Below are 23,496 nucleotides of genomic sequence, written 5' to 3'. Positions count from 1 at the left end.
TTGATTTTCAGTTACTGGGAAAGATATAATTGGTTTTTTATCCCAGATAATTTGAGAAACTCCCCAGTCCATGGTCTGCTATTGGTTTCTGTCTCACCATGTAGACCAGGCAAGGGCTTGAAATTGTCCACTGAAGTGACGATGTGCATCTTTAGTTCCAGCACTCTTAGAGGCTGGACTGGCCTACAGAGCATGGTACAGGCCAGCTAGGGATGCATAGTGAATCCCTGCCTCAGGCAGGCAGGTTGAAGAAATCACCATCCTTCTGCCTTAGCCTCGCGGGTGCAGATATTGGACCCTTGCACGCACTGCATTTCTTGGTTGAGAAACTTTCCTAGTAAATGATTTTTATTTTACTTTTTTATAAACTATCTATAATCCCCTCAATATGAATTTATTTCAGATGTCATTGTTTACAAACAAAGACCATAAGTTGATCGATGTTTCTATAAATTTTTTCATGTTTGTGGCAAATTTTTGCACTTTTACTGGTTATTTTTAATTAGAAGTTATCTTTGCATCAAATAAAGATATATCCATGGTTCCTTAAATTACTTCTAGGTGCTGGAGATGTAGCTCATTTGGTAGAAGTTTGCCTAGGATTCATGAATCCCTAGACCCCATTCAAGCAAACAAGCAATAATGGCCAGTGTGATTGTGCTAGAATGGTCAGGGGTTCAAAGTCATCCTCAGCTACATGGCAAGTTGGAAGCTAGCCAAGGGTTACACAAGACCCTGTCTTAAAAAAGAAAAATTCTGGAGAAAGTTAAGAACATAGAGGAATTAATCCTCTCTTGCTATAGAAATCATAGCAGAGAAGATTTAATATCTGTCAATACTTTAAAGAAAGTGCTGATCCGATTTAGGAACTACACGGGGTTACTGAGGATAGGGCCTTGAAGATTAGCCCCAAATCAGAAAGTCCCTTGGAGCTTTTAGGATTTGGCTACCTGCTTTGACAAGATGTACTATAGTAGCATAGTAAGTTAGCTTTTCTTTGGGGGAAGTAACTTTTACCTAGCACCCCAATTTTTTTGTTACATTTATTTATTTATATGGGTGTTTGCTTAACACTGTCTGCATGCAGCATACATGTGATTGAACTCGGGTCTTCAGCCTTGATGGTCAGCATCTTTACCCACTAAGACATGCTGTGATTGCTCTTAATGGTCATTTAAATCTTAGATCTGTATTAACTAACCGCTACTAACTACCAAAGCTTACCAAATTTAGCAAATAAATAGGAAATACAAACATTACATGGGATATACTTGCCAAAGCATGTCTTCAGGATTTATCTATGGTGCCATTGAGCTGAGTGCTGTTTTCTCATCTGGCAGCCTTTGTCCCCCTATAGCACAGAGGTCTGATATAAAGCAATCGATGTTATATTTTATTTCATGCAGTATCTTGTGGCTTATTGTCTCTGTGTTTTGTGTAATGCGTTCTGCTGGTTGACCAAGATATAAACAGTGTATGACACAGATTAAGTAGTTTGTATGCTCTTAGCTGTTTTATAAATTTTGCATTTTAGCAGATCTGGCAGTTCTTTAGGCTCCTATGCTGAAAGGTAGTTTTTATGTAGGAAGTCTGTGCTTTAGAACAAGCCCCCACTCTTAATACCTAAGGAGTCGGTGTCTGCATTTGCTTTGTCCATAATGACTGTATCCAGGGCTGGGTGAGGTCATGCCTCCTGAGAAAACAATAAACAATTACTTCAGTTTAACTTCAGGAACAAGGTTGCTGCCTCCTCTGTCCAAAGAAAACAATAGAACTTTTAGAGCAGAACTGCCCTGAGCAGGCTAAAAATACCGTTTCCTCTAGGGTGATGTGCTTGACATTTTCTTTACAGTTTATTCTAAATAATTGTTTGCAGAGCTGCTGTTTGTGCTCTGACTGCCCCCTCCCGTGGAAGTGCATGTTCTCCTGCTTTGTTTTCTACAGCACCCTGTAAAATGGAGTCACAGTCACTTGGGTTTTATCGGCAGCCTGAAGAGAATGTTTGAGCTGGGTCTGGTTTCAAAGGTTTGTAATCGCAGATGCTTGAGAGACCAGGGAAAGAAGATCACAAACTCAAGCCTTAAGGCTGCCTTGCAAGTCTCAGAATAAACTTATTTCAGAAGAGAACTGTGAATGTAGCCCAGTGGTAGACCGCTCGCTGGCTTGAGATGTGACAGGCCCTGGGTTCAGTCCCCAGCTTCATCACCACACAGCAGTCCTCTTCTAAGCAGGTTTTGGGTTTTGTTTTGTTTGAGACTGGGTTAAGTGTCTTGCCCAGGCTGGTCTCCAGCTCTTGGCTTGATTGAGCTCCCATCTCTGCACTTAAGCGGTGCTGACTGAGACTGCTTACTTGCCAGCTTGCCTGGCAGTATGTAGGAGTTTAGTAATATTTTTAGTGTGACCAAACTATTTTCTCATGCTTTTTGATTGTAATATTTATCTATGCATCATACACTGTTTTCTATCATTTTCGTCGGAGAAGGTATATCAAAAATTAAGTTTAAACTTATTATTTAGCCTAAGTTATTAATGGCATTTGCTGTTCCTGTCAGTGGTAGTCTGACAATTAAACCCAATGCCCGATGAATGCTAGGCAGGCTCATTTCTGAGGCATTCTCCAGCCCCAAATTTTTATTTATTTTTTTAATATTTAAAGTTTTTATACACTAATTATATTTTACTGAAAGGAGATTTTTTTTCATACAATATATTCTAATTCTCCTCCCCACTCCTCCAAGTTCTTCCCCACTTCCCCTCCCATCCAAAGCCGCCCCCTTTCTGTCTTGTTAGAAAACAAAAAGGCATCTAAAGGATAATGATAAAATGTACAATAAAAAACAAAGCAAACCAATTGGAATAGTATAAAACAAACAGAAGGAAAAGAGCCAAAGAAAAAGCACAAGCAACACATATAAATTCAGAGACACATGTTCCCACCCACAGGAATCCCATAAAATATACACAAAGGGCTTGTAAGACTTTAAAAAGAAAAAGAACCTCCAAAGATAAAGATGCCCTTGAGTTTGTTTTGTGTTGACCATTTGCTGCTGGGCATGGGGCCTACCCTTAATAGTTTGTTTCCCCAGCGAGACTCCCTTGTGGAAAACTAATTTTTCTTTTTTCTTTTTTTTGGAGGGGGGCAGGATTTCTCTGTGTAGCTTTGGAGCCTGTCCTGAAACTTGCTCTGTAGACCAGACAGGCCTTGAATTCACAAAGATCCTCCTGCCTCTGCCTCTTCCCGAGTGCTGGGAATAAGGGTGTGTGCAACCACCGCCTGGTGTAGAAAATTAATTTTTTTTCATTTGCAAGTAGTTAGCAGTTAAAAATAGCTCTTGGTTAGGGATGAGGGCATGTGTCCACTTTTCTTAGCTCTAGGTCCCCATTTGGTGTTTTCCCGAGCAAGCCCTGTATATGCTGCCTTAGTTTCTATGAGTGAGTTCATATATGTGCGTTGGTCCTGCTGTGTTTAGAAGGCCTTGTTTCCTTGTGTCTTCCATCCCCTTTGGTTTTAAACTCTTTCTACCTCTGCTAGCTGCAGGTCTCTCTGAGCCCTGAGGGGAGGGATTTGATGAAGGGATCCTGTGTAGGGCTGAGGGTTCCAAAGTCTCTCACTATCTGCATATTGTCTCTCCGTGGTTCTCTGTATTTGTTCCCATCTGCTGCAGGAGGAAGCGTCTCTGATGATGACTGGACAAGGCACTGATCTATGAGTCGAACAGAAAAATTATAATTAGGAGTCAATGCTACATACCTTTAGTAGAACAGTAGTATTGGGTTTTCCTCTAGGTCCTTGGACTGTCTCATCTCAGATTCTTGGTCACTCAAGCATTGTCAGGTTTGGAATCCATCTCTTGGAGGGTGCCTTCATTCAAATCAGATATTAGTTGGTTATCTCACAAGCTTTGTGATACCCTTGCCCTAGCTTGTTTTGCAAGCTGGACACAATTATAGACCAAATGGCTTGTAATTGAGTTGGTGTTTGCCCTTCTGCTTTGGTAGCATGCCAGGTACCCTCTGGTAGCAAGAACACTAGCCATAGTAGCTTTATTTTTAAGATAGTCTTGCTATGCCACCCAGGCTGACCTGGAGCCAGTTTATGTGGACCCTACTGCCCTTAATTGGAAATAGTCCTACCTTTATCTTCTGAATTCTTCAGATTACAGACCTTTGTCTCCTCCCCGTTCACAAAATAATAATAGTGATGATGATGATGATGATGATAATAATAATAATAATAATTTTTAAAAAGACAGAGTCTCACTATGCCCTTCCGGCCAGAGTAAACTGGAATTTACTATGTAAAGCATAGTATGTAGTCTTAGACTCATGAGTATGCCACTATGCTTAGTCTTAGCCCCTGATTTTTTAAAAAAGATTTATTTATTTATTAAGCATACAATGTACTGCTGGCAAGGAAGGCACCAGGTCTCATTACAGATGGTTGTGAGCCACCATGTGGTTGCTGGGAATTGAACTTGGGACCTCTGGACGAGCAGCCAATGCTCTTACCCTCTGAGCCATCTCTACAACCTGCCCCTGATTTTTAAAATATTAACTTTTTATTGTATTATAAGTGTGTGGATTCATGAGTGCACGGTGCACACGTGGAATCAGAGGACAACTTTTCAGTTGCTTCTCTCCTTCCTCTGAGTTCCGGGGTTGGACTCTAACATTCATTATGTGCAGCGAGCTCTTCCACCCACTCAGCCACCTCACTTGCTCCAAAATTTAATTAAAAAATAGTTTTTGCATTTATTTATGTGTGTGCTTGTTTGTGCAAGAACAAGTCGTGGGGATCCATTCTCTCCTTTCACCACGTGGGTTCCGGGAATCAAATTCAGGCCACCAGCTTTGGTGGCAAGCATCTTTACTTACCAAGTCATCTTGCTGGCCCCCAGATCTTATTTTTGAAAGATTTTTGTAGTGTTCTAAAGATTCATGACGCATTACTTTCATGAAAAGTATCCATAGGCCAGGCGTGGTGGCACACATCTTTAATCCCAGCACTGGGAGGCAGAGGCATGGGAGGGAGGATCTCTGAGTTTAAGGTTAGCCTGGTTTACATAGCAAGTTCCAGAACAGTCAGGACTGCATAGAGAGACCCTGTCCCAACGAACAAAATAAACAACAGCAGCAACAAAATGCTGAGCAAATGCTTGTAATCCCAGCACTCAGGAGGCAGAGGCAAGAGGATCATGACGGTTTGCTGGCTACCCAGTCTAGCCTAATTAGTGAGCTCCAGAGCAGTGACAGATTCTGTCTCAAACAAAGCAAGGTGGAGGATGTTGCTGAAAATAATTGTTCACTGACCCCCACGTGCATATATGAACACATATGTGCTAAATCCACACACATATGAGGTAAAAAAGACATTATTGCAAGATTAGTAGTGACTTCCATTCTTCAATGTATGTTGAATCTTTATACTTGGAGCTGCAGCCATGCTGTATGGAACTCACTGTGAGAAGTAATGGATCAGTAAGCAGACAAGCAGAATGCAGTAAATACCCCGCCAAGTCACAAGGTCCTGTCTACGTGTACCGGAGAGTTGAGGAAGACTGCTTGGAGAGTGTAATTCTGAACAGGCATCCATGCTGATGAGGAGTTTGCAGGTGAAGGGGGTTGTAGAAAAGGCCAGCAAAAGGGAATGGAACCTGAATATCTTGAATAATAACAAGAACTGATAATGGTTGTGAAAGAGGCCACAAAGATGCATAGCAAAGACTATGTAAGTAACAGTAGCTCAGAGCAGGGAAAATCACCCAGAAAAATCCTACTGCAAAGCTCTTGGGAACCCCTCCTCCTGCTACTTCCTTTTCATGTGTCATTAGAACAAAGGACTAAGCAGATGCAGCCTCTCCTTCGTGAGCAGCCCGCTGCCTTACAGGGAACTGTTTCTGTTCCTCAGAGAAGCACGCTTGTCTCATGAGTTCACTTTGTGACAGACTATCAAGAATATGTTCAAAACAATAGTCCCACCATTACCCCTCAGATCTAGTGAAATGATTGAACTTGAAAACATGAAAGACACTGAATCTTCTATGATACCTTAAATTCCATTTGTAATTTTAGTGGAACAAACGAACCCAGGATATTTATCAGTGTGGAAGGATTCATTTTATCTTGGTTGAGCTGAATTTTTTTTTTCCCTGATAATTCAAGAGAATGGGCAAAGTTAAACATTCACACAAAACCTTTCCAAAAAGGGCAGTGGCATTCCGGAGGCCCATTTGCTGAAAGCTGAGGACTGGAGTACCGTCTTAGTCCCGTGGAGTTCATTTTGTGAAGATTCTCTTGGTCCAGTTAGTGTCGGGCCCTTGTCTCACTTCTTTTCCCTGGGAAATTAAAAAGAGTTTTATATTTATTCTTAGTACGTATTTGTGTTTGCATGTGTGCATGAGAGTGCGGTGCCACTGGAGGCTAAGAGGGGGTGTCAGGTTCTCTGGAGCTAGAGTTGTATGTAGTTGTGAGCCCCCCTAAAGTAGGTGCAGTGTGCAGACTGGGTCTTCTGCAAGACCAGCTTTTGGCAGTTGAGCCAGCCCCATTCTGGGAAATTTTTATTGAAAGAATTTACATGGGAAGTAACATGATTAGGTTTGCATTTAAAAAAGTTTGTTCAGACTGTAAAATTGGAGAGGTTACACCTTCAAGTGGAAGGCGGTGAGGCTGTTTACTGAGTAAACGCACCAGCTACTAAGCCACACAACCTAAGGTTGATTCCTGGTACCCACAAAGCAGAAGGAGAAAGTGACTCCCACAGCTGTCTTCTGATGTGCATGTGTGCATCCATGTGTGTCTTTAACCAAACACATAAGCGTAAATTTTTAAAAAGCTTCAAAGTAAAGAATCTGTGAAAAAGTTGTGATAGTCACATGAATGCTGCGGGCTAGGATTAGGCTCCTGGCTGTAGAAACTGAGACAGGTAGGCAATTTAGACATTTAAAGGTATTTTAGAGCTGGGTATGGTGGTGCATCCAGGCAGTTGGGCCAAGCCATGAGGAATGTCTGGAATTTGAATTTGAGAGCAACCATTTGGTAAAATCCTGTCTCAAATAGTCCCCCATGCCTCCAAACCCCACAAAAAGAGGTGGATTAGACATAGTTTGTAGTAGAGATTTTGTTCCTGGAAACTCATTTGTTTCCTCCCTGTAGTACCTATCTATTATTCATCAATAGAAGAATGTTAACAGTCAACTCTAAAATTCTCATTGTAGGAGACATGGTAATATTACCTACAGAATTCATGATCAAGAACCATGTAAAGGTTACCCCCCTCAATTATTCATTAATATTTTGTGTTGTGACACACATTTATAACTACCCTGGGACATATATGGTTGGTAAGATATGACTTCTGGGAGTCCAAATGTGTCTACTATAATTGCATGTCTTTCACAGTTAATTTATAATAATGTATTTTTTGAACAGTGTATGACTATCCAGGACAATCTTTTATCATGTGGTTTTCAATTGTGTATTATGAATTTCAATTTTTGCAATACATACTTTTATGAGTGTATATGTGTTTACTTTGTGACCCTGGCTGTTGTGAAACTTGTAGCAGCTCTCCTGCCTCCACCTCCAAATTCTGCCAGTATTACAGGTGTGCCTCCATGTCCAGTTTTGATAGTTGTGATACTGATAAATAATCCATTTCTATAATATTGTAATTTGTGTGTTTTAGAGACCCAACAGCATGGATATTTCATACATGAGACTTATTTTACCTGTGTTTGTCATCTTTTTGTCTGCTTGGTAAAAGACAAATATCCAAGTTAGTTTGTATTGAAGATATTTTGTGTTCTTTTTTTTAAAAAAATTGTTATTAACTGCTAAAAAATTATATCATTACAAAATTTCTGTAGGTCTTCATGAATTTGATGCCTTGAAGGATCCTGAGGTGAATGAGTTTAGGAGGAAAATGCGCAAATTCAGTGAGGACAAGATTCAGTCTCTGGTGGGGCTGTCTTGGATCGACTGGCTGAAGCACACGTACCCACCTGAGCACGAGCCGTCCGTCCTGGAGAACTTGGAGGATAAACTTTATGGAGGGAAGCTGATCGTGGCTGTGCATTTTGAAAATAGCCAGGTAGTGTTTGATTATTGTTATTTTGTAATGAGTCTCTGATTTTTCCTGGTTGCTACTCCATTCTTTTTTTCTTAAATAGTTGTTTTTTAAATTAATTAGTTTATTTTTTTTTAAAAAAAAAACAATCGTTTCTCATTTTACATACCAGTGCCGGTTCCCACTTCCTCTACACTCCCACTCCCTTGTACCCCCCACTCCACTTGTCGGAGAGGATAAAGCTTCCCATGGGGTAGTCAACAAAGTCTAGCACATGGCTTTGAGGCAGGACTAAGAGGGTCCTCCCCATTATATCTAGGCTGTGCAAGGTATCCCTCCAAAGAGAACCGGACTCCAAAGAGCCAGTTCAAACAGTAGGGATAAATCCTAGTCCACTGCCAGTGACGCCACAGTCTGCCCCAGCAATACAACTGTCACCCATATTCAGAAGGCCTTCTCTGACCCTATACTGTTTCCCGCCACTGGCAGTCCAGAGTCAGTGAGCTCCACTGCTTGTTTGAGTGGCTGGCCCCATCATGGTTGTGACCCCTTTGCTCATATTCTTATTCCTCCCTCTCTTCGCCTGGACTTTGGGAGCTCAGCCCAGTGCTTCCGTGTGGATCTCATCAGTTGCTGGATGAAGAAGGTTTTGGTGAAAAGGGAAGGCCAGTTCAGGCACCCTCTCCACTCACTATTGCTTAGGGTCTTAGCTGGGGTCATCTTTGTGGATTCCTGGGAATTTCCCTAGTGCCAGGTTTCTTGCTAGCCCCATAATGACTCCCTTAATCAAGATAACTCTTTCCTTGCTCTCCCTCTCTGTCTTCCCCCATCTTGACCATCCCGTTCCCTCATGTTCTCCTCCCCACTCCCATTCTCCTCTCCTCCTCTCCTTCCACCCTCCCTATGCCCCCCCCATTCCCACACTCCCCCTTTTCTCAGGAGATCTTGTCTATTTCCCCTATCCAGGGGAATCCATGTATGTTTCTCTTAGGATTCTCCTTGTTACCTAGCTTCTCTGGGGTCGTAGACTATAGGCTGGTTATCCTTTGTTTTCCGTTTAATATCCACTTATGAGTAAGTGCATACCATGTTTGTCTTTCTGGGTCTGGGTTACCTCACTCAGGATGTTTTTTTTCTAGTTCTACCCATTTGCATGCAAATTTGAAGATATATATACCACTGAATAGTAGTACTCCATTGTGTAAATGCACCACATTTTCTTTATTCATTCTGTGGTTAATGGGCATCTAGGTTGTTTCCAGGTTCTGACTATTACAAATAATGCTATATTATGAGCATAATAGAACAAATGTCCTTGTAGTATGATTGAGCATCCTTTGGGTATATGCACAAGAGTGGTATTGTTGGATCTTGAGGTAGGGATTCCCAATTTTCTGAGAAACTACCATACTGATCTCCAAAGTGGCTGTACAAGTTTACACTCACACCAGCAATGAAGAAGTGTTTCCCCTTTTCCACATCCGGTTCAGAATACGCTATCATCAGTGTTTTTGATCTTAGCCATTCTGACTGGTTAGAATTGTTTTGATTTTCATTTTCCTAAAGACTAAGGATGTAGAGCAGTTCATTAAGTGTCTTTTGGTCATTTGAGATTCTTCTGTTGATAAATCTCTGTTTGGATCTGTATCCTATTTTTTTAAATTGAATTATTTGGTATTTTGATATCTAATTTCTTGAGTTCTTTATACTTTGGAGACCAGTCCTCTGCCTGATATGGGGTTGGTGAAGATCTTTTCTCAATCAGTAGGCTGCCTTTTTGTTGTATTGACTGTGTCTTTGCTTTATAGAAGCTTCTGTTTCAGGAGGTTCCATTTATTTATTGTTCCCAGTGTCTGTGCTACTGGGGTTATATTTAGGGAATGGTATCCTGTGCCCATGTGTTGAAGGCTAAGGCTACTTCCCACTTTCTCTTCTGTGAGGTTCAGTGTGACTGGATTTATATTGAGGTCTTTGATCCTTTTGGGCTTGAGAGTTGTGTATGGGGATAGATATGGATCTACTTGCATTCTTCCACATGTTGACATCCAGTTATGCCGACACCATTGTTGAAGAGATGCTTTCTATTCTTAGAACTTCTTGCTTAGAAAGCACTACCAAACAAACAAAAAGTACTTAGAGTTGATGGACTTAGTTTATGTGCACTGCATGCAGGGCTGGTGTCCAGAGGCCAGAAGAAGACATTGGATCCCTCAGAACTGAAGTTACAAACAGCTGTGAGCTGTCATGTGGTGCTGGGAATTGAACCCAGGTTCTCTGGAAGAGCATCCATTGCTCTTATCTGCTGAGTCATCTCCAGATATTTTAAACAGGAGAGAACAATAAAAGCCTAGTCAATACCCCCCCTCATTTTCCTCCTTCCCTCCCTCCCTCCCTCCCTCCCTCCCTCCCTCCCTCCCTCCCTCCCTCCCTTTTTTTATTTATTTTTCAGGCAGGTATTGTGATTGGCCTTTAACTTTTGATCCCTCTGTCTCCTTTTCCCCAGTGCTGGCATTACAGGTATACGTGCTAGCCTGGTTTATGCATCTTTGAGGTTTGGATCCACCTTCATGCCTGCCATACAAACACTTGAACTATAGATCTAACCTCTGTTGTTGTTTGCTTGTATCGCTCAAAAGTAGGGCATTTACCTAGTATGCACACGGCCATAGGTTCAGTCTCTGACAACACACACCACACACACTACACAGACACCCTCCCTCCCTCCCTCCCTCCCTCCCTCCCTCCTTCCCTCCCTCCCTCCCTCCCTCTCTCCCTCCCTTCCTGCATGTTATAAAATTAGACAAATCATTAATTTATGGTTTAACCAGTAATAAGGTATGGCTTTTTTCTTACTAATTGCCAATAAAGAGCTCTCCACACACATACTGTGTCCTGGTCATCAGAACCTAGGCCATGGCCTAGTGGTGCACACCTTTAATTCCAGAGGCAGAAGCCGATGAATCTCTGAGTTTGGGACCTACCTGGTCTACAGAGCTAGTTTCAGGATAGGTAGGGCTGCACAGAGAAACTCTGTGTCCAAAACTGAAAATTAAATAAAGCAAAACAAACAACAACAATAAAAAACAACCAGGCCATCATGCTAGGTCAGTGGGCTGCTGCTGAGCTGCACCCCTAGCCCCAGGCATTGTAATTAGTAGTAGGACACTATCCATTGGCCTATTACTTGATTGTAAACTTCAACTGATTTTTGGTGTGTGTGTTTTTTTTCTTTGAAACAAAATAAATGATTATGACATTTAAATAATACCTTTATGTAAAGGAATAGTAAAGTCATATATATCATATTGTTCTATTTTCATGAATCCAGGAGGCACTTCAAGGAACATATATATTTAATGACTACTGTATTTCTCAAAAACATGAACTTAGTATACAGATTGAAAGTATCCAGGCTGGCCCCTAACTCCTGATCCCCTGGCTCCATTTTCCAAGTGCTGGGATTATAGAAGAACACCAACATACAAGCAACTTTAGCTAAATATTAAATTTACCTTGGGAGTTGTGACACTCAGAATATGGGAACATGGTTTACAAATTATCATAAAACAATTTATATGTGTACATGTTTAGTATGGAGAATTATTTACTGGACTGTATACACACACATTATCATTGTCCATGCTGTTGCACTCTTTGAATATAATTAAAATTTCTAGCTAAGCATAAGATGTATTACATTTTCTGCCTTCTGTCTTTTTAGGATGTATTTAGTTTTCAAGTGTCTCCCAATTTGACTCCTATAAAAATAAATGAATTGGCAATCCAGAAACGCTTGACTATTCATGGAAAGGAAGATGAAGTTAGCCCCTATGACTGTGTGTTACAAGTCAGCGGGAGAGTGGAGTATGTATTTGGAGAATATCCACTAATTCAGTTCCAGGTATGTATGTTGGCTGACTAGAACAGTGTACATGGTGCCTCTGACTTCTCTGCAGCAGACTGAATGTTTGGATCACACAGAAAGCTTTGCAGAAATATATTTTAAACATCTATTGCTGGGCCCTACCCCTAGGAAGTCATTACTAAAGTTTGGGCAAGTGCTTGTGTTTTTAACCTGATATATTTGATTTGAGCACAAGGATTGTTCATGTGATTGCGTGTTTATGTGTTTGCATTCTGCTTGTGAATTATTTCTGTGCTTAACATTTTCATAATAGCATTATAAATTCCTAACACAGTTTGTTATGTATAGCTGCTTGCTATTTCTTTATGCAAATATGTTGTAGTAGGCTGCTTGTTTCTTTTCTGTCCAGACTCCCCGAAATAACCTCACAGAAACTGTATTAATTAAATCACTGCTTGGCCCATTAGCTCTAGCTTCTTATTGGCTAACTCTTAAATACTAATTTAACCCATTTCTATTAATCTGTGCATCACCACGAGGTCATGGCTTACCAGCAAAGTTTCAGCACATCTGTCTCCAACAGTGGCTCCATGGCTTCTCTTTGACTCCGCCTCCTTTCTCCCAGCATTCAGTTTAGTTTTCCCCACCTAACTCTGTTCTACCCTGTCAGGCCAAGCCAGTTCTTTTAATTCATTAATGGTAATCACAGTATACAGAAGGGAATCCTATATCACACATATGTGATTTAAGTGTTATGTTCTGGAGGAAGTAAAAGAACTACTTGTTAAATAGATACTTGTAAGCAATTCATAGAAAAAGTAAAAAGTTTTTTGTTGTCATGTAAAGGTAGAAAAAGAATCAATTTCTCAGAGTTGTCCTCTGACCTCAATATGAGAGCCATGGTATGCAAACATGCACACAGAATAATAATACATTTTAAAAAGAAAAGATTCTTTTAATTTTTTGTTTTTGTTGTTGTTAAGAACTGAACCCAGGGCCTTCTGAATGTTGATCATGTGCTTTACCGTTGTCTGCATTCCAGTTCATTGTCATTTTCATATTTCTTAATCCTTTGTCCTTTTTTATAACTTCCACATGTGGAAAGAATTATGCGAGCATTAGTTTCCAATTGGCCTTCCATACATTTTTTTTCCCACTAAATTTTTTGAGTATATGTTGTCTGCAGTGGCCAGTGAGATAACGAGATGGTTCTGTGGGCAAAAGATGTTTGCTTCCAAGCCTGATAACTTGAGTTTGATCCCTGGGACACACATGGTGGAAGTGGAAATTGTTCTCTGACCTCTACGTGTGTATTATATGGCATACATCTCCCCTCTGTTCATAAGTAAATGAATAAGCAAACAAACCTGAAGTGTGATCCTAATTAGATTTATCAATAGAAACCTGGAAGATCAGAGAACCAGGAGCAGCTGCCATTTGCTTCCTTCCCCTCTCGTTTCTCAGTTTAAAAGGGTGAGATCCTGTTTGCACCTCACCTTATCACTTTCTGTCTCCATCTCTGTTTGCTGGGATTAAAGACATGAGCTACCAGTGCCTGTTTCTATGGTTAAATAGTAACCAGCTCCATCCTCTGATCTCCAGACAAGCTTTATTTGTCAGAGCACAAACAAAATATCCCATGTTTCCTCCTTTTGTCTAAATAAAGAAACAAAGGTTTTAACTAACTTAAAAACTGTATACAATGTGTAATAACTATTTACAATTATATACAGGCAATGATCACATTAACATTGTCGACCGTATGCATTTGACAAATTCAGAGAAAATACTCTATTATCTGTCCTATCTTGGTGAATCCAGTGTTGTACTAATTCACTTTCTATCCTAACTTGTATTACCAACCCAAAGCTGCTATCTTTTTATGTCTCTCAGCCCTATATATTTTATATATATATATCACATCTTTTGTGAGTTTCTTTTCTGAATTTGTTAATAAGGAAAACTGTAACTGTCTAGTCTTCAACTTCATCAGAGACGCAGGAAGAAAACATTATTACTCAAGTAAGTAGGAAGTATAAATAAGCAACTTCCAAAAAATGTGAGAAATATCAGAAACATTTGACTGCCTAGATAGTCAGGCAAGGTTCCTTTGTACTGTTGGGGCATCTTTCTGCAGCCTACAGGCCTAGAATATCTGACAGACTTATTTGTGAAGTAGGATTTTTGAATCCTATTTTGTCTTGGCAAAGTTTGGCAATCACTTTTTTTTCTGTCCTGCTTATCCAATTTGGATAGCACACTGTCAGCAGTTTAGGCAAGAACAGTTTCTTGCCCAGTGACCAACTTTTGCTGTAAAGAAAGTAACCTCCATATGGAGTTTCTTCAGTGCCCATTATCTTTTCTAAAGTAGATTGGTGCTGCCAGGAGCAGATATGTCTCAATGTCATAAAAAAAATTATATAATTTGGGGGAGGGGTGAGACAAGGTTTCTCCATAGCTTTGAAGCCTGTCCTGATATTAGCTCTTGTAGATCAGGCTGACCTTGAACTCACAGAGATATGCCTGCCTCTGCCTCTGGAGTGCTGGGATTTAAGGTGTGCACCACCACTGCCTGGCTAAGAACCTTATATTATTAAAATATCTTAAGTGCCATAGTCTATAGATCTCTGAAATGTTTGAAGACCACCTGTTTACCTAAAATATATCAGTTTGACCTTGATAATATATCTAACATGACTACAAGTTTGATCATAATAGGTCACTGTTAACCTGCATTTCTTTATTATCCTAAATAGTTTGTAATAATAACTTTCAAGGACTAAAAAAATTTACATTGTTAAATGAACTGTATAGGTACAATACCTTGAACAAGAGTAGAATTGTATGTACAGTGTGTTCTAACAAAAATAACCTCAAATTTGCATCAATATAAAAAACATTAAACATGAGTGGAAACATATCCCAATATAACAAAGATAACCTCAATTTTGTATCAATATACCAAAAATCATTATACCAAAATCCGTACCAATGTAAAATATTTCAGACTAGTAGTTGCTTTTTTGGTTAAAAATAGATTCAATAATCTCCCCTTTTATCCTAACACAAACCAGCTGTCTCACCCTCTCATTGCAAGAATTAAGCTGCCTTAAGTTGTTTCTGGAGTCACGTGTAGTCCACCTAAGAGATGTACAGCGCTTTTAAAATTGAGTAAGACAAGCTCTCACTGTGAATACCTGGCTGTCTTGTAACTTACTTTGTAGACTGTACCTTGTAACTACCTTGTAACTTTGTAGGTGGATCTCCCAGAGATCTACCTGCCTCTGCCTTCTGAGTAGTGGGACTAAGGTCTGTGCCACCATGCCTGGCTCAAGATTTTTTTGGAAAGGATCCATTCTTGACTTTGTCATCAAGGAACTTAAAGATACTTGTACTGATTTGTAAACTAAAAAGCGTTGCTAAAGGAGTAGTAATTGAGCAAGGGCCAAGTTAGAGGTCAGTAGTAGCCATTTAAAGCTGAGGTTGTTTGTTTGACTTGTGTGTGCGTGGTGGTGGTGTTGGTGTTTTTGAAATCAAGTCCCACTCTGTAGCCCTCAGGGAAGTAATCCTGCTTCAGGCTCCCAGTTGATGAACCACACAAGTGAGGTAGCTGACGTGCCTGCCTTGTTTTATTCTGTTCGGTGTAAAGGGATAAGGCAGGTGCCAAATATTGAGTGATGTGTGTATGAAAAGAAAGATTTGAAGCCAGTGCGGCAGTGCCGCTCGTGTGCTCCCAGCAGCCGAGAGGCAGAGGCAGAGGTTCTGTCGTCCACAACCAGCCCAGGCTGCATGATACCCTGTCTCAAGCACACAAAAAGAAAGCAGGGCTTGAGATGCATTTAACAGGTAACAGAATTTTATACCCCCTGTCAAGGTTCTGGTGTGGCCCCTCCTCAGGAGGAAGGCTAGGACACAGGCTGTGTGCATAGCTTTGGTGTAATAAGTGATTAAACTTTGGCTGATCAGGAGGAAGAAGGTGAAAGTGCTTGGTGAGCAACCTGAAGGCACAAACTTCTTCCTCGTGTTCTGCCGTCTTGCTTGGCAATCTCCATCAGGCTAGCATAAAACACATTGGATCATATGCTGTACCTATAGAAGTTTAGTCTTTTGAACAATTCATGGTATTTATGTTTTTGTTTGGAACCTTTGGCAATAATAATAGTTACTTCCAGGCGGTGGTGGTGCACACCTTTAATTCCAGCATTCAGGAGGCAGAAGCAGGTGGATCTCTCTCTGTGAGTTTGAGGCCAGCCTGGTCTACAAGAGCTAGTTCCAGGACAGCTACAGCTAGGGTTTTTACACAAAGAAACCCTGTCTCAAAAACAACAACAACAACAACAACAACAACAAAAAAAAAAAAACCAGGGAGGAGAGGGAGAAATGGTTTAGTACTGTCTAGAATTTAAGAATTCTTTGTGGTGTTTCCTGAAGCTAAAACAGTGGCTTAGGCTGAAATGATCAGAGGTCTTCTGAGTAAACTGCTGGCAATGCTCACCTAGAATCCTCTGCTGGGAAAGGGTATTTCGGGGAATCTTTGCCATTCCTGGCTGATTGACTAAAGTGTGACCTAGGCAGCAGACAAAGCAATTTATATTTGGGTTTTAGAAATGCAGATGTATGAGTTCCCCTTCTGATTCTATACTCTGTGAAGTGGAACTTGGGCTCTTGGAGACTGTTAATGAAGAATAACAATATTATAGGTTCCTTGGTAACTCAATTAACAATAGCTGTTTTATGTGGGATTTGTCGTTCGTTGTTTGATGCTGGCAATTGGACTGGGTTCCTTGCACCTGCTGGGCAGGTGATCTCAGGTCTCTATTGCTAATACTTGGGTTAACTTGCTGTTTTCCCAGGTTTGCCTCAAACTGTGATCCCTGTCTTTAGCTTCCCAGCAGTATACCACAAGGATGCATCACCAGGCCGGTCACTGTGTTGAGATTTTATTGCATTTTCATTTATTTACTTATTTTATGTGTATGTGTGTGCACCAGGGTGTGCTTGCGGAAATCAGGGAACAACCTGTTGGAGTTGTTTCTCTCCTGCCACCATGGAGGTCAGGCATAAACACAGCTCTTTACCCAATGAGCCATCTCATTGGCTCTTGTGTTGGAATATTTTTTAAATTATTTTTATTTTAAGTGTATGGGTGTTTTGCCCATGTGCATGGATTGCACCATTTGTATTCAGTGCTCAGAGTCCAGAAGTGGATGCAAGGTCCTTGTGCCTGGAGTCACAGTTGTGAACCACTATATGGGTGCTGGGAATTCAATTCAGGTCCTCTGGACAAGCTGCCAGTAACCTGCACCATCTCCAAGCTTCCTATGCTGTGATTTCAAATGATTATAATTTTGATACTGAATTCTGTAGCATACCTATAGTGTAAATTTAGCATAGTGTTGTTCGGATGATTTTGTTGTTGTTGATTTAAGTGTTTGCCTGAAAGCTGTGTCTCTTTTGCTACTGTAGTATATCCGGAACTGTGTGATGAACAGGACCCTGCCCCATTTCATCCTTGTGGAATGTTGCAAGATCAAGAAAATGTATGAGCAAGAAATGATTGCCATAGAGGCTGCCATCAACCGGAACTCATCCAGCCTTCCTCTGCCCTTACCACCAAAGAAAACGCGAGTTATTTCTGTAAGATTCCTGTTTCAGCCTCTTGTAACCCCAAAGCCACATGATTTTCAGTCTGTGTGTTTGCTCTCTCAGACAGTTTCCTTTGCTCACTTCTCCTTCTGTGAAAATCAACATCTTTCCCATAAGTTCATTGCCATTCATTCAAAAAGTAGCTTCCTTCTGCGCGCCATTTGGTGCTCCCACACCAAAATAGCAGATTAGATCATGCTTTATCAACGTGAGCATTTGAACACCTAGTGTAGTTACGCTGGTTTTTTTTTTTTCCATACAGTCTTGCTTATAGCTCTGTCCCCTGACTTGTGGCAAACTTGCCTCAGCTGCCTGAGTGCAGTATATTTCATTCTATCAGCTTAACCTGTTAAAATGTTTTGGGGTGAGTGTGGGGTTGAAACAGTCTTTGACTGTGCTAGTTTAGGCCCATGGCAGACCTCCTGCCTCAGATTCCTAGTGCTGGAACTACAGATGGGAGCCAGCACATCACCTTTTCACTCCCTCCCACCTCTCTCCCTACTTCATTTCTTAGAAGTAACAGACATAAAAACCAAGCGCTCGTAGTTATAATGCTTCTTTTGATATTTATGGTATCTTGGAGGGGGGTGGGTGTGGGAGGATGGGGTTCAAGACAGGGCTTCTCAGTGTAACAGCCCTGCCTTTCCCAGAACTCACTGTAGACCAGGCTGGCCTCAAACTGAGAACTCCACCTGCCTCTGGCTCTGGAGTGCTGAGATGAGAGGTGTGACCACCTCTCCCAGCAGTGTGGGTTTTTAACTGTTAGGTCAGAGCTCTGTTTCCGTAACTTGCCCTATGCGAGAGCTGAAAGACTTCCGTGACTAGTACTTTAGGTGCCGTTGTTGTAATGAAGCGCTGTCACTAAAAGCAACGTGGGGAAGAAAGGGTTTATTTACATATCCCAAGTCACACAGTTCACTGGGGGAAGCCAAGGCAGGAACTCAAACAGGGCATGAACCTGGAGGCGGGAGCTGCTGCAGGGGCCCATGAAGGGTTGCTGCTTACTGACGTGCTTTCCATGGCTTGTTCAGCCTGCTTTTCTCTGCACTCCAGGACCACCAGCCTGGCAGTAGCACCACCCACAATGGCCTGGGCCCTTCTCCATCAGTCTAGAAAATACACTGCAGGTTTCTACAGCCAGATATATGGAAGCATTTTCTCAGCTGAGGTTTCCTCCTCTCAGATGACTGTAGCTTGGGTTGACATATGACTAGCCACCACAGCTATGGTGTCTCCATCTCTGACTGAACAGGCTCAGTGTGTGTTTTGTTCCTTTTCAGCATGTCTGGGACAACAACAACCCTTTCCAAATTGTCTTGGTGAAAGGAAATAAGCTTAACACAGAAGAAACTGTGAAAGTGAGTACTTGTTAAGGTTGCATGAGCCTGTACCCTTCCTTGTCTAATTCGTGAGCTCTCTGCTATCATTCATACCCATCAACTGTGAAAGATAGAGTGTGGCGGCTTGTCATAAAACTATTAATATTCTCTCTGTCTTGGATTTTAGAGACAGAGTCTCATACAATACAGACTGACCTCAAACTAACTGTGTGGCTAAGGCTGGCTTTGAACTCCTTGATCCTCCAGCCTCTACAGGCATGAATCACTATGTCTAATAGACTTTTAGTTCTAAAGAATTATTTGACTAGTAAAATTCTACTGGAATGCCTGATGTTATGTTTGTAGTGTATGTCCCAGGATATTCTGGCTTCAGATTCAGAACTAAGCAGAAAGAAGCTTGTATTCTACCGATGACCTCGTTAAGTTACTCAGATGTGGTAAGAGTTTACTGTGTTTGTATGTTAGAAGTAAAGCTAAAATGTATACAATTTAACAGATATTGGTTGGGCAGCTGGTGTTAAAATAAGTGCTTCGTGTTTATCTCAGCTTAGTTTTTCTTTTTAAACTGTGCATTTCTGGCTCATTTGCAGATTGCCTGTTTTCTGTTTTAATGGTATCTTTTCCTTCTAATTTAAAATTACATCATTATGCTTTCTTTATTTCTCTTTCTTCCCTTTTCCCTCTCTCCCTTTCTCCCTCCCCCGTTTCTTTCGACGGTTTCTCAATATAGCCCTGTTGCCTGACTGTCCTACTAGAACCAGCTCCGTAGACCAGGTTGGTCTCAAACTCAAAGAGATCCTCCTGCCTCTGCCTCCCCAGTGCAGGGATTGAAGGTGTGTATCACTGCACCTTCCCTCCCTTTAAAAAAAAATATTTTTAATAGGGACAGTTTCTCATATAGCAGGCTAGCTTCAAACTACATCTTGTAGTAAAGATGTCCTTGGATTCTTAATTTCCCTGTCTCTTAACCTGCCAAGCCCTGAATTACAGGCATATGTTACCTGTATTATTTTTTTCAAATTCAAAAAATATATTACAGGACCAGATAGATGGCTCCGTGTCAGAAAGCACTGAACTGCTCTTGCAGAGGACCAGACTCAGTCCCCATCACTGACATAGCAGCTCACAACTGTCTGTCACTCCAGTTCCAGATTGTCAAATACCCTCTTCTGACCTCCATGTTTGTGGTGTGCTTTAACTGACACAGGCACGAACATGTGAACATGCACACATGCATGTTCACACACATGCATGTGCACAAATAATAAAAAAGTAAAACTTGTAAAATGTATATCATGACTTTTACAGCAAAGTATGATAGGATGAAGAAATAAGATGTCCATGTTTTCTTGTCGTCTTCTTGCCATCAGAAGAGAATCAAACTCAACAAGCCCCATCAGTATCCTCTGTGTTTAAACCAATACATAAACACATGGGATGGATAGCAAGGATGTTAGCATTGTCCGTCCTTCCTTCCATCCATCCTTCCTTCCTTTCTTCCTTCCTTCCTTCCTTCCTTTCTCTCTTTTGTTTTTTCTCCCTCCCTCCCTCCCTTCTTTCTTTTTAGTTTTTCGAGACAAGGTTTTTCTGGGTAACAGCCCTAGCTGTCCTGGAACTCACTTTGTTGGTCAGGCTGGCCTCAAACTCACAAATAACCACCTGCCTGTGCCTCCTGAGTGCTGGGATTAAAGGAATGTGCTACTACTGTTCGGCTCTGAGGATTTCATTCTTAAAAGCAGAAATTAAACATAGTGGTAGAATGTGGTGGTATGATCTGTAATCTCAGCACTTAGGTGGAAACAGGCAGGAGGGTCAAGAGTTTAAACCAGTCTGGGTTCCATGAGACCCTGGGAAGAAACACGGGCAGAGTTCATATCATCAAACATAGTGTATATTTTATATTTTATTCATATGTGTGCTTTCGCTCAGTGATTTCTCTACAGCTGGATAACGTATGTGGGTACAGAGAGACTGCATCATTTTTCTTTGCCTGTAGGCTACTGTGTTTGACTTGCAAAGATAATTTAACGGTTCATTTGTTTTGATATTAGTTGCTTTTTGACTCTGTTGGGAATTGTCCCCAGGGCCTTGCACATAAGAAGGAAGCCCCCCCACTCATCAATTCTTTATTTCTTCTAAAAATTATTGCATTTTGTTTATTGTGTGTATACATGTGCGCACACGTAAAGTGAGAGGACAACTTGCAGACTTTGGTTCTCTCCTTCCACCATGTGGGTCCTGGGCATCATTGTGCATGGCAGCAGACACTACTGCCTGCTGGGCCATCTTGCTGGCCCTAGTTCTTTGCTGCTTTTGTGGTTCTTTATTGTTATTCAGTAACAACAGCCTTTTTACTTCTATTCAGTCTCTTCATTAAGCGATTAATCAAGCCTCCAGTATGTGCCTTATTTTAGGGCTTTTACTTCTGCTTGTGGGAAATATTGGGCTACACTTTTGATTTTGAAGAGTTGACCAGACAGGAGTCTTACACTTCAGTGTAGGAGCTTCCAGTAATCCTCCTGCTCAGCCTCACCATTGATCATAGGCATGTACTTCCTGACTAACACACTTCCTTACGTGTGTAGCTTTTCATTTGTATCAGGATAGTGTTGGCTCAGATGAAATGAGAAGGGTCGCGGTGGAGTTCAATAGAATGGCTTGTCAGCCATATGTTAGCATGAGGACAGATGGGTAGGTGAATATGGCCGTATGGACAGGCAGACAGTGGCTAGATGGATAAAGTAGAGAGCTCTTTCTCTTGTCTGTTTTCTCTTATTTAACTTTTTGGATTTTTGTTTGTTTGTTTGCTTGTGTGCTTGTCTGTTTTTGGTTTTGAGACAGTATTTCTCTATGTAGCTTCAACTGTCCTGGAATTTGCTCTGTGATCAGGCTGGCCTTGAACTCAGAGATCCTCCTGCCTCTGCCTTGAGAGTGCTGGGATTAAAGGTGTGCATCACCACCACCCAGCTCTTTAATTGTTTTTGTTTTAATTTGTGTGTATGTGTAAAGGAATGCCACATGTGTCCCCATACTCCAAGAATCCGGAACCCACTGGAATTAGAGGAAGTTGTGAGCCATGCTATGTGGGTTCTGGTAATGTAATTCAACTCCTTAAAGGGATTGCAGCAAGTACTATCAGCCACTGAGCCATCCCTTAAGGCCCTCCCTTCCCGCCTTGTGTATTTTCTAAATAAGGTAATAAAGTTGCTCTTTTTTCTTGCTTAAATGTTTGAAAGAATTTACTTCAAAATTTCTGATCCTTGATTTTTTTTTTTTTTTTTTTTTGTGGAAAGGCTTGATTAAGAAAGGTGGCGCACATCTTTAATCCCAGCACTCTGGAGACAGAGACAGGAGGATGTCTGTGAGTTCCAGGCCAGCTTGGTCTACAGAGCAAGTTCTGGAATTGGCTCTATAGTTACCGAGAAACCTTGTCTCAAAAAAAAGAATTTGGAGTAGCGGGTGATGCAAGCCTTTAATCCCAACACTCAGTTTGAAGAGGCAGGTAGATTTGTATGAGCTGGCGGTCATCCTAGTCTACAAAGCAAGTTCCAGGCCAGCCAGAGAAAGAAAAGAAAATTGGATTGGGCTCGAGAGTTCAGTTCCCAGAACCACATTGAGTGGCTGATATCACCTGTCACTGCAGTTCCTAGGGATCTGACACCTTTGTCCTCCACAGGTACCTGCACTTACATGTACACAACACACACACACACACACACACACACACACGTAATAAAAACAAATAAAAGAATTTAATTTGGGGTGGGCCAGATGTCTCAGCAGGTGCCTCTCTTGCTCTCATGACTGATGACCCGAGCTTGACTCCAGAAGTGTGGTGGAAGGAGAGAATCGACTCCTGACCTGTACATTTGCAACCTGGCACACACACATGTGCATGTAAATGTAAAAATTTAAACCTTTAATTACATATTCACAGTACATTGAACACATTCATAAATGATCACAAGTTAACTTAAAATTTTAAAGAAAAAAATTTAGTGTTTCCTCTGGGGCTATATAAGAAGTAAAATTTTCAGTTTCTTTTGTGTCCATTTTGGTAATTTTTATCTTTCAGAGAAGTACCTACTGATCTATAGGGTGCTCTCCCCACCCTTTCTTATTTCTGTTTGTTTGGTTTAGAAACATGATCTCACTGTGTAGCATTGGCCATCCTGGAATTCATTATGTAGACTACAGTGTTCTCAGCTCACAGAAATCCACCAACCTCTACGTCCACCTCTGAAGTGCTGGAACTAAAGACGTGTGCCGCTACTGTCGGCACTTACTGAGTGGGGGGCAGGGGAGGGTTTCTGTCTGTCTGTCTCTGTGTCTGCAGGTGCATACTTGTATGAGTGTGTATATGCCATGTTAATATAGGTTCCCAAGGAGGCCTGAAGAGGTGGTTGTAGGCTGCCCTTTTTAGGTGCTAGGAACTGAACTCAGACCCCTGGAAGAACAGAGCTCCTAGCCTGCTGAGTCATTCCTCTGCAGAATCCCTTTAAAGAATTGCCAAGTGGGCCAGGCTCAAGGAAGATAACCTCCTTCTGTGAAGTTGGTTCTTTCATGTAGCATATCTAATC

The 23,496-nt window shown here is 41.3% G+C and overlaps 1 protein-coding gene across 3 annotated transcripts in view; it reads left to right on the top strand.

Moving 5' to 3' along the window:
* Pik3cb (phosphatidylinositol-4,5-bisphosphate 3-kinase catalytic subunit beta) overlaps positions 1 to 23,496 on the top strand; it is a 107,780-nt gene that overhangs the window by 42,818 nt on the left and 41,466 nt on the right. For all 3 annotated transcript variants that reach the window (XR_015001849.2, XM_085689599.2, XM_085689601.2), the window contains exons 5-8: positions 7,866 to 8,089; positions 11,787 to 11,966; positions 17,397 to 17,567; positions 18,857 to 18,934. Coding sequence is in view for 2 of the 3 variants with exons in the window: in XM_085689599.2 (XP_085545725.1) it covers positions 7,866 to 8,089; positions 11,787 to 11,966; positions 17,397 to 17,567; positions 18,857 to 18,934 (653 nt within the window). In the remaining variant the exon portion in view is untranslated. The remainder of the gene's footprint in view (positions 1 to 7,865; positions 8,090 to 11,786; positions 11,967 to 17,396; positions 17,568 to 18,856; positions 18,935 to 23,496) is intronic.

This window comes from Myodes glareolus, chromosome 4 (assembly GCF_982192425.1).
Source record: "Myodes glareolus chromosome 4, mMyoGla1.1, whole genome shotgun sequence".
Lineage (NCBI taxonomy): Eukaryota > Metazoa > Chordata > Mammalia > Rodentia > Cricetidae > Myodes > Myodes glareolus.
The sequence above is the reverse complement of the archived record's forward strand: the minus strand, read 5'-3'. Positions and strand labels throughout refer to the sequence as shown.